At 45.9% G+C, this 12,089-nt stretch overlaps 1 protein-coding gene across 1 annotated transcript in view; it reads left to right on the top strand.

Annotated features, from left to right (window-relative positions):
* Nucleotides 1-12,089, top strand: part of LOC135221248 (diphthine--ammonia ligase-like) — a 133,847-nt gene that overhangs the window by 71,039 nt on the left and 50,719 nt on the right. The window contains exon 5 of the mRNA XM_064259064.1: nucleotides 10,816-10,999. Coding sequence (XP_064115134.1) covers nucleotides 10,816-10,999 — 184 coding nt within the window. The remainder of the gene's footprint in view (nucleotides 1-10,815; nucleotides 11,000-12,089) is intronic.

Genomic DNA, 12,089 nt, shown 5'->3' on the forward strand with positions numbered 1-12,089 from the left:
TCGGAGAGTGTTAGTGTATCTTCCCTTGTGCAATCTGCAGCGGCTGCTTCGTCCGCTGCATCGAATTGCGGGCATGTTGCAACCTCCTCCGTCCGTGCACATCGCAGGCGTGTTGCAACCTCCCCTGTCCGTGCACTTGATGCAAGTGCTCCTTCTTCTCCAAGGCCTTTTCGTCACCATAAAGATCAAAGGCGCCTGTCAAAAGGTTGAAGGTGGTGAGTGCGGAGTTGGTGCAGGAGGAGTGTTTGCCTGCCCCTCTCACTGGTGCTTCCAAGAGTTCGATTCTGAAGGATTCTCCTTCAATCTCGAGTGTTCGGGATCCCTCTCCAACTCACGTTCGTATGTCTGCCACGCCCGTGACCATTCACAGACATGCTAATGAGTAATTTGTTGGAGGAGTACATAGTGACGTTCCTAGTGTTATATTGGGTTTGTCTCAGGAGCCGACGCATGGACCCAGCCCAGACAGGTTAGTTGGTGTTTTGGGCTGTTTGGCTGCTGATCCTTCCATTAATTTTAATGGGGAAGGTGCCTTAGAAGAGCCTATAGATCCTTCTCGTCGTCGGTCTCCATTGCCGGAGCAGGAGGAGGGAGACCCACAAGAGATTTAGTCTTCCTTTTTTGGAAGTTGTTGATCTCATTCGTGGGTTCAACAATTTGGAAAGTAGGACTCAGGCTCGGTCGTCTTACACTCCTTCTTGTTTGGAAGCCTTAGTGGGAGCTACGCAGAACCCCAAATCATCTCTTCAGCTTCCCTTGTTGGGGCACATCTAGTCGGTCTCGGACAGAGCTTGAGAATACGATAGACCGGCGCCAGGCTGGCACCAAAGACAGACTGGTGCACCAGGCTGTGTCTAAGTCAGAGTCTCGTCCTCGGAGATGTCTGGCTCCTCCTCCTCCCCCTGTCCACTAGCAGTCAAGGAGATCATTGCCTGGTAGGCCGTCAAGGAATTTGAGTTCGGCAGGGGCTTCCCGTTCGACTCAGTCTAGGTCAGAGGATTTCCTTTAAGCCAAGAAGGGGCCCAAGGGGCAGAGGTTACGGGGGCCGTCAGTAGGTAAGGCGCCTCTCCCTCTTCTGCGCCACAGGTGGGGAGGGGTTGCCTGGCGGGCCATTGGGCCAAGTGGCAGAGTTATGGGGCGGAGAAGTGGGTGGTAGGTGTCCTTCAGGTGGGGTACCTACTGCCATTCGACTTCTCTCCTCCTCTCTCGGACAAACCGCAGCTCAGGAAGGCATATCCTCCAGATTCTCTGAAGCTCTTGGCTCTTCAGGAGGAAGTGCAGAAGATGCTGGACAAGAATGCGATAGAGGAAGTGGTCACATCTTCTTGGTGCCCAAGGCATCGTGAGGATGGAGACCTGTGATCGACTTATCCACCTTGAATCACTTCATCAGGAAGACACGGTTCACGATGGAGACACCGCGGCGTTCGGTGTTGGCAGCTGTGAGGGAAGGCGACTTCATGCTGTCGATGGACTTAAAGGACGCATACTTCCAAATCCCTGTTCATCTGACGTCCAGAAAGTGTCTTCGCTTCTCTCTTGGGGACATGGTCTTCCAGTTCAATGTCCTATGCTTCAGGCTGACAACAGCCCCTCAAGTGTTCCAAGGGTTTTCTCTCTCGTGTCAAGTTGGGCTCATGCTCAGGGGATCCGTTTGCTGAGGTCCCTCGATGATTGGTTGGTCTTGGCAGTTTCCAGGGAAAAGCTGCTGCAGGACAGGGATTGTCTACTTTGGTTCTGTCTGAAACTGGGCATCGTAGTCAACCAGGAAAAGTCGAACCTTGTGCCCAGTCAAAAGATTCTCTACCTGGGCATGGTCATCGATACGACAGTGGCAAAAGTTTTCCCGTCGGATCAGAGATTGGAGAAGTTGCGGGTGATGGCGCGCGACTTCCTGTCAGAACCACATCAGTCAGCTCATCAGTGGCAGGTTCTTCTGGGAGTGTTGTCTTCCCTGGAGAAGCTGGTCCTTCCTGGGTCTGAAGGAGTTTTGGGAGAAGGTAGAAGATCTTTCTGTCGTTCTCATGTTGGACAACACCATGGTGGTAGCATATGTGAACAAACAGGGAGGCCCGGTTTCTTGTCAAATTCACGCCTTGACTGTCAAGGTTCACCAGTGGGCAGTCAGCAATTTGGTAGAGCTCTCAGCCAGGTATATCCCAGGCAAACGGAATGTGGTCGCAGGCAAACGGAATGTGGTCTCAGACAAACTCAGTCGTCGGGATCAGATCCCAGGCACAGAATGGTCCCTTCATCAAGTGGTAGCAGACAAGCTTTTCTAGATTTGGGGGAGACCCATGCTGGACCTTTTTGCAACTCGCTTCAACAGGAAGCTGGAGATATTCTGTTCATTGGTCCCAGATCCTTTAGCATTGGCAAAGGACGCATTCCAACATCCCTGGGACAACTTGGAGGTGTATGCCTTCCCTCCATTTTGTTTGAGCCGTCAACTTCTAAACAGGCTAATGAGTTCACAGGGTCTCAGGATGACTTTGGCAGACCCTCTGTGGCCTCAGGTAGAATGGTTCCCTGATCTGCTGTCGTTGTCGGAAGCGCCGAGGGAGATTCCCCCTTGGCGACATCTCCTGCGTCAGGCCCATGCGGAAAGGTTCCACCAGTCAGTAGAATCCCTGTTTCTTCACGGTTGGAGGCTATCAAATTTCTCCTCCAAGCGAGGCTTTCCTCAGAGAACAGCAGGGCATATGTCCATCAGTTTCAGAAAGTTGATCTCCATGGTTTACCAAGGCAAATGGGCTATCTACTGTGATTGGTGTCATAAACAGAGTTTTTCTCCACTCGCAACTTCTATTCAGCAAATAGCAGACTTTTTAACCTTCCTCAGAGACGAGAAATGTTTGTCCATTTCTGCCATTAAAGGCTACAGGGCGGCCCTGAGTCTGGTGTTACGCCTTAAAGGTATCGACATCTCCTCTTCCTGGGAACTTTCCCAGCTAATTAAGGGGTTTGCGCAGTCGTCTTCTCCTAGAGAGCTCAAGCCCCCAACGTGGGATGTTTCCTTGTTGCTTAAGAGCTTGACTAAGAGTCCATATGAGCCCTTGCGTCGCTCATCTGACAGGAACTTGACTCTCAAGACAGTTTTCCTTCTGGCTTTGGCATCTTCAAAGAGGGTAGGAGAGCTCCTTGGTCTGAGCTATGAGATGAAGCACACCAGGGGTTGGGGGTCGGTGTCCTTCGAATTTGTCCTGGAATTTGTGGCCAAGACCCAAAATCCCTCTGTTCACTTCGTTTTCCATTCCATCACTGAATGAGTTTGTGGGTGGTGATGCTCAAGAGCTTTTGTTGTGCCCTGTCTGGCCTTGTGTTGCTATCTCAAAAGGACTCGACACTTTAGACCAGGCTGCCGCAGACTTTTTATCAGCACAGACCGTATGAAGAAAGAGGTATCTAAGAATAGTACTGTCTCTTTTTGGATATGGGAATCCATCAGACAGGCATACTTGACTCTTGATGATTCCACCACCACGTCTGTGCAGGCTAGAGCGCATGACGTTAGGGGTGTTGGTCCCTCTCTGTCTTTCAAAAAAAACTTGGCTGTACATAGAGTGCTGAGCGCTGGTACTTGTTATGCCAGTCCACGTTCACCTCTTTCTATCTTAAGGATGTTGCCCACAGATCTGCGGACATGTTTTTCCCTGGGTCCTGTGGTGGCTGCTCAACAGGTTGTGTAACTCATAGTTGCCCTTAACAGGGCACTTTTGTATATCACCTAAGATGATTGTGTGGATGAGAGAATGAGTGAGTTGGCTGTTCTCCTTCTTTCTCTTGTACCTTTCCTTCTTCCTTCGGGCGAGTTAAGGAATAGACACGTCATTTGCTGGACTGGTCTGATACAGGTGAGTAAGGTAGTCATACTGATAGTGTGGTTGCTTAGTATACAAATATCAAACCCTCTATTCAGTAGCATATACTCCACTCCTTGGCAAGGAGGAGTTGGGAGTAGTACAAACCCTGGTGTATTGGTTTGCTATTGGACAGTCAAAATTTCTCTTTGGTTCCCTATACGATGGTTCTCCCATATATTATTGTACGTCACTCAGGGTCTGAGTGGTTAGATATCAATTTATCTAGCTTCTCAACGGGCTTCAGTCCCTCTCCAGAAGTCATTTCTTCTGGAAGCTGGACTGGTGGGTAGGCCCCCAGCCAGTTTAGGATGTCTTGTACCTCCCTCTAAGTATGAGTCTATGCTATTATTAAGACCGAAGGTTTTTTGCGTATGAACAAATGACAAATTTTCTAAGACAACATATGTATTTTTCATAGCTACAAACCTGAGGTCTTAACATTATACTGCCCGCCTTTAGCCGCCCTTCTGTGTGTTAAGACATGCTGAGTTGGGAAAGACTGATGCAATGGCGTAGGTGAGTGGCCCTTGACCACTCTTCACCCGATCTATGCATGCAGTGCCAGACATCGCAAGATTCCTTGCTTTCATCTGTTTTTTTACTGGATCCAGCTAGTCGTTAGAAATGATCCTATTGTTAAGATCTCAGGTTTGTAGCTATGAAACACACAAGTTGTCTTAGAAAATTTGTCATATTAGTATTTAAAAATTAGTACTGTAAATTTTTTATTGTAAAATACACCCTTTAACATGCTTGTACATAAGAATATATACGTAAGTAACTTTATCTCTTCCAGCAGTAATGGAATGAGTTGCCACTATGACCTTATATTCAGCCAACAAGTTTGGCACAGGCAAGAGAAAGTTTATTTCTTTAATCTCAGTGACTGACAACAACAAAAATTATTTGTTTGTTTTTTGTCTCCAGTTTCCTGTTGAACCGGGTCGCAAAGAGGTCCATCATGGGTCTCCCCCAAACCTGGAAGAGCCTGTCTGCCACAGCCTGATGGAGAGACCATTTTGTGCCTAGGATTTGATCCCGACGACTGAGCTTGTCTGTGACCACATTCCTTTTGCCTGGGACATACCTGACTGAGAGCTTCACCAAATTGCTGACTGCTCACTGGTGAACCTCGATTGTCAAGGCGTGAAGTTGACGTGAAACCAGGCTCCCCTGCATGTTTGCATAGAGACTACCGTGGTGTTGTCAGACATGAGAAGAGCAGAATGTCCCTCTACTTTTTCCTGAAATTCTTTCAGACCCAGGAAGGCTGCCTTTAACTCTTAAGATGTTGATATGCTGCTGTCTTTCCTCCAAGCTCCAAATGCCCAAAGTAATGAGGCTGCCTAAACGAGTGCCCCAACCTTCAAGGGAGGCGTCTGAAAACAGAAGGAAGTCCGGTGGAAGAAAACACAGAGGAACACCCTTCAAGAGATTCTGGTCGTCCAACCACCAACGAAGATCTCCCACTTCCAAGGACAGAGGAACCCTTATTAGGGGTGAGTCCCCTGCTGGAGACCAGAATTCCCTCAGTCTCCATTGCAGAGACCGAAGATGAAGTTGCCCGTGAAGGACCGGCTTCTTTAGAGAAGACAGAATTCCCAGACCTGCCACTGATGAGCTGACTGATCCGGTTGTGATAGGAAGTCATGTGCCACTACTCGTAACTTCTCCAACCTCTGATCCTATGGGAAAACTCTTGAGACTGCTGTATCGATGATCTTTTGACTAGGTAGAAGATTTGACTTCTCTTTGTTTAACAAGATGCCGAGTTTCAGACAAAAGCAAAGCAGACAATCTCAGTCCTGCAGCAGCTTCTCACTGGAACCTGCTAAGATCAACCAATCGTCGAGGTACCTCAGCAAACGGATCCCCTCAGTATGGGCCCAAGTTGAGATGAGAGAAAAGACTTGGGAACACCCGAGGGGCTGTGGTCAACCCGAAGCACAGGAATGAAATCGAAGACCTTGTCTCTGAGAGAGAAGCCAAGGAACTTCCTGGACGATGGATGAATAGGGAACTGGAAGTATATGTCTTCTAGATCTATTGACAGCATAAAGTCACTTTCCCTCACAGCTGCCAACACTGATCGTGGGGTCTCCATCTTGAACTTCGTCTTCCTGATGAAATGATTCAAGGTGGATAAGTCAATCACAGGTCTCCATCCCCCTGTCGCCTTGGGCACCAAGAAGATGTGACTGTAAAACCCCGGAGACGGACGCACCACCTCCTCTATTGCATCAATGTCCAGCATTTTCTGCACCTCCTCCTGGAGAGCCAAGAACTTCGGAGAATCTGGGGGATACACTCGCCTGAGCTGAGATTTGTCCGAGAGCAGGGGAGAGAAGTCGAATGGTAGTAAATACCCCACCCGAAGGACATCTACTACCCACTTCTCCGGCCCATAACTCTGCCACTAAGCCCACTGGCCCACCAGGCACCCCCCCCCCCCCATGGCGCAGGAGAGGGAGAGGCACCCAACTTATTGACAACCCCCCTTATTTCTGCCCCTGGAGCCCCTTCTTGACCTGTAAGAGCAGGATCGAAAGGGACGTTGGTCCTCTGGCCTAGGCTGGGACGAATGGGAGGGCCCTGCTGAAACCAAACTCATAAACAGCCTACTAGGTGGTGATCTCCGTGATTGCTGCTGAGCAGGAGGAGGAGGAGGAGGGGCGGGACGTCTCTGAGAACGAGACTCTGACCTGGACACAGCCTGGTGCACCAACCTGTCCTTCGTGTTAGCCCAGCGTCAGTCTATCACGTCCTCCAGCTCAGTCCAAGGGAACAGGAACTGAGATTCTAAACAATCCCCATTCCTTAACACCAACAAGGACTCAGGGTCAACCGATCTTGCTATCCTGGACAAAGCCGTGTCTCTTCTGATCAGAAGAAGGTTAGCCCACAATTGAAGCTGAGGTTTGAAGCTGAGGTGTGCAAGATACGAGAATGCCTTGGCCCCAGACTGCAACAAACTGCTAAGAGAAGCACTCACCAATCCTTCTGGGGACCTGTCTGACACAATCTTGGCAATGACCATCAACCAGAAGTCCAACCATGACACAGACTCCAAAGCTGAGGTATCCTGCAGAGACGAGGACGGCGCCACCGACCTCACCTCTAAAGTCAACCCTGGCTTCAGACGTATGATGTCTGGGTTAATATAACGAGGCAAGTAGGCAGAGTTCGTAGCATACTTCCTTTACCTCGTGAGTGGAGGGGGAAGCAATTTGGAAGAACCCCTTGGCTGAAGAGACCCGTCCCGTTCTGAGACAGAAGCGTTCATCTTATGCAAGACTGACTGGACATGCCCCAATAAGGGAAGCTGTAACAACGACTTAGGATCTTGCGTAGCCCCCAGCAATGCTTCCAAGCAAGGAGTGAAAGATGACCAAGCCTGAGCCATACTCTCCAAATTGTTGAACTCACGAATGAGATCAACAACTTCTATAAAGGAAGACAAAAACTCTTGCGTGTCTCCTTCCTCCTGCTCCAGCAATGGACACTGATGACAAGAAGAAGATGCAGGCTTAGTCAACATGCCTTCCTCGTGCAGACCAACAGTAGACCCAGCAGCCAAACAACCCAAAGCACCAGCTGACCTGTCTGGACTGGAGCCAAGCGCCAACTCCTGCGACGAACCAACCACAACACTAGGAACATTACTATGAACACTTGCAATAGATGGTTCACATATGTGGCCACTTATGTGTCCGTGCAGAGCAGACACACGTGCAATGGAGAAGTGTCTCGAACACTTGACATGGAATGAGAATTCCTCGGAGTCGAATCCTGGACAGCATCAAGGGGAAGGGGTGACAAACACTCCGGCTGCACTACTTCTGCGTTCATAACCTTCGATCTCTTCACAGTTGCCTTGAGACCCTTACAATGACGAAAAGGCCCTGGTGTCAAAGAAGCGGAAGAATCAGCCACAAGCACACAAACTTGCGAGGTTGCAACACACTCGCGACTCGAAGCAGAGAACAATGCAGCCACTGCAGATTGCACAGGGGACAAAACACTAACACTCTCAGGAACATGGGTGTGCCGCTCCTCACTCATTGACAAAGAAAAGTCAAAGTCCTTAACCCTCCAACGCTTGATAGGCCAACGTGGCGGAGATGGGGCAGAAGGAGAGGATGACAGCACTGATTCCTTACACATCCTCTTGGCAGGAGGAGGGGTCAACTCAAATGTTTGCTCCCAGTCTTCCCAGCTGACATGGCAGTAAACCTATCATCCAAAACAGAGTCCAATCTTTTCAGAACCACCTGACATAAAGCCTCAGATGGATCTGCAAGAGAGGGTGCAGATGACACGGAAGGGAGATGGAGCGTACTGGATGGCAGTGATGACGTCATGGGCAAACGATGATGACACAGAAGAGCGAGGCAGCACAGCAGCCCCAACCGACAACGCCGACATCGTAGGGAGACATATTTCTGCAATTCACCTCACAGGGTCTCTCAGTGTAATAGTAACAGACTCCCTATCAAGGAAAACGACAGCCTCAACAGAGTGGATGTCAGACAACCACTCTTTTCAGACAATAGCTAACATGCTTCCACAACTGGAAGTGGACCTGTATGCCACAATTGAGAATCACAAGCTGCCTGTCAAGCAACAGCAGGAGATGCTTTCCTACAAGACTGGAACATATAGAGGATGATTTATCTTTTTCCTCCATTGTTCCAGATGTCAAAGGTGTTGAGCAAATTCCTAACCTTCAGAGGAACAGCTTACTTCATATCCCCAAATTGGCCAAACAGGCATTGATTCCTATTACTTTAACAATGGGCAAAGAGATAAATTCCACCACTGACCGCTGTTTTATCCCAGTCAGTAGGAGGGAAAGTCATTTACGGATCCTCCTTTCTGAGCTGAGACCTTCGCTGGTCAATTTACTAAATATTATCTACCAGGAAAATTACTTGCCCAACATTGCTAGGTACCTAGGAAAAAATTACAGACCTTATATATCCAGCAATACCAGTCTATTTGGAAGATATGGTTAGATTATATCCGTACTGGGAACCCAGTCGGAATTTCAAGGGAAACACTTGTAAATTTTCTTATCCCTTATTGAAGACAAGTGCCTAGCATTTACAACAATCATAGCATACAAGGCAGTATTAACAGAGCCATTGCCCTATGGATTCAGGATTGGCTCTTGTATAGCAGTTGTCACTTCCCTTCTGCGATCCATTGCACTACAAAGACCCGCTCTTGAAAGGTTCCAGTTACTTGGTCCCTGAACAAGGTTCTTTGACTTCAATCAACCCCTCAATTCAACAGACCCAATATAACTGCAACTCACAAGTTACAATAGGTGATCTTCTTGATTGCATTAGCATCAGGAGCTCATATTAGCAAACTAGGCTCTCTTAGATGGTGACGTACATCACTCAAACTACTGACCATCAATTATTATTGTCCTTTGACCTGTTGTTCTTGGCCAAGAATGAGAATCCTTTAAGAACGAAATCTCCTATTCTAAGTAAACTAGATTTAGAGGACAAAACATTATGCCTAATTCAAGCACTTATGGTCTACCTAGAGGTCACGGCAACATCCCAAAAGGTCTGCTTTTTTCCTATACTTTAACAACATTATTGCCACGAGCTTGAACAAATTTGACTACACTGTGTATTGTTAGGTGGCACAGTTAGTCCTGATCCATAGGCGCTACAGCGGCAAACCAAGGATCTTCTTAACAGGCAGGTATGCTAACTATTGCTGGGGAAGGTTTGACAATACTGCAACCATACCTCATGCTTAGGTAAGTCATCACAGAACTTCACCTTAAAAACATAAGTTCACATTTACTTTCTTGTTCTTTACTACTACTAAATCCCAAGGTATCTGGAATAAAGAAGGGGGCTTGAAATTTGTGGCTTGACCCAGGACCAGAGATGTTTTTGGATTGTTGGGATTAAAATTTGAGAGTTTTTTGTCACCTGACAATTTCTTTGTAAAGGTCTTTGAGGACGAGACAGTGACATAGAAAAACCTATTTTTGGTAGTTCCTGTTGATTCCTCAAAACCCTTCCACTTCCCTGACGAAAAGGCATGGGGGCTGGGTAAGGGATCATCCTGCATTGACCAACAGAAAGTAATGGTTTCTGGTCATGTGTAAACAATATGATGGCGTTTATGCACAGCCACTTCTTGCTGGTTTTTTTATGTAGGTAAACTGGGTTCAGCATTCGCTGGGAATAAGAGAAAATGCCCTTCTATCCTTAGTCCATTTGTACTCCGTCACATGTTATAATGTTTATCATTACGACACAATACTTGGCCACAAGACTGGTTAAAAGAGAATTCTTTGACATTATTCTGGTCACCATGGAGCTCTGATTAGACCATGGAAAGGGTAACTCCTTGAGGACTCAACAGTGACTAACAAAAATATGTTTTTCCTAAGTCAAAACCTGTTTTTTGTAATAAAAATCAAGTTTTATATATACTTATCAAGTAATTACAGAATCTGAGCCCACCCTTCTCCCCTCTGATGAACATAAGGCATAAACAGAATGAGGTTGTCTACTAAGTCATTCCTAGTATTCCCATTAGTGGGTGGAACTGGTCACCTACACTAAACAATTGAAATGCTATTGTAAATTTTTTAATTGAAGCTGCTGGCGAGTTAGATACTAATAACTATGTAATTACTCGCTAAGTACGTACATATTAAACTTAATTTTATTAAAATATTATATATTATTATCATATATATATATATATATATATATATATGATATATTATAGATATATATATATTATATAAATATATATATATATATATATATTACAGAGGCATGCAGTGACATCTTTCACATGGCGATAGGATTTTTCAATCTGTCCCTGTAGGATGTAGCTTTTTTGTGGAGCATTAATGTTGTTTTAAGATTTATTTTGATTTACTTGACTGTGATTTGAAAATCCTTTTCAGATGCAGCAGACTTAGTCTTGTTTGTATGTCTTTCATGTGGCGTCGGGACCAGTCAGAATTGCTTCACGAAATGGTTGAATGTGGCGTAGATGCAATAATTATTAAGGTAGCTGCTCTTGGCCTTGAACCAAAAAAACATCTGGGAAAATCAATCCATCAAATGCTTCCATACTTAGAAAAAATGGTAAGAGGACATGCACTACTTGAATTGTTTTCATCTTTGACTTTGGCATTTGTGTGCTGTGTAGATTAGAAAGAATTTAAAAATAGTATATTTGTTCATACACAGAACAAAACTTAGGTCTTAACAGGATAATATTCTAGTGCCATCTGGAAACCAGTTAAAATAGTCAAAGATAGTAAGGCAAGTAAAGCAAGGAATCTGTGGCATCTGGCAACTCGTGTATACGAGGTGGAAGCTAGTCACTGAATAGGCGTGGAACCTCGTGGCACATCAGTCTTTCTTTGACCACCTTGGAGAGTGTTTCTCTCTTTTATGCTCTCCTTCCCAAGCCAGTTTCTTTGTTAGCCTGTAACTTATTTGTGCTTTGCTTTCAGTGCATGTAGTTGTGTGCCTGCTTGTCTTTTATCATGGATTCTGCCAGAGTTCTAGGGTCTGTCAACATGTGTCCAGGCGTTCCAGAATTTCTATGTTTGAGGTTTTTGGTGTCATCCATTACTGACCCCCATACCACTTGCAGTAGGTGCCGTTCCAATTTTTGTACTACAGTGGACCCCCCGTATTCGCCTTCTCCGGATTCACAGACTCACACATTCGCAGATTTCTCTCGGGAATGTTTCCCCGCATTATTCGCGGAAAATTTGCACATTCGCGGTATTTTTCTGAGATATCACAAATTCCTGGGGTTTTTTTATCAATTTCATCATAAAATGCACTTTTTGTGATAAAACTACCAAAAAAACTAAGTATGGAAATTTTTAGTGGGTTTTTCGAGTTTTAACTAACAAAATAGGCTGTTTTTAGCATTTTTATAGGGGTTCCAAACATTCGCGGGTTCTAACTACAGTGGTATCTCTACATACAAAATTAATTCATTCTGAGGCAGCCTTCGTAATCCGAGCTTTTCGTATCTTGAACCGCATTTTACATATAAATTGCCTAATTCGTTCCAAGCCTTCAGAAAAAAACCAGTAAATTTTATAATAGAGCTAAATTTACCAATAAACAATGAAATACAACAATTTGGACCATTCAATACCTAACTTAACACATACGTACTACTAATATGTACTACATAGTACCTGTAAATAAA

This window comes from Macrobrachium nipponense, chromosome 2, assembly GCF_015104395.2.
Source record: "Macrobrachium nipponense isolate FS-2020 chromosome 2, ASM1510439v2, whole genome shotgun sequence".
Classification (NCBI taxonomy): domain Eukaryota; kingdom Metazoa; phylum Arthropoda; class Malacostraca; order Decapoda; family Palaemonidae; genus Macrobrachium; species Macrobrachium nipponense.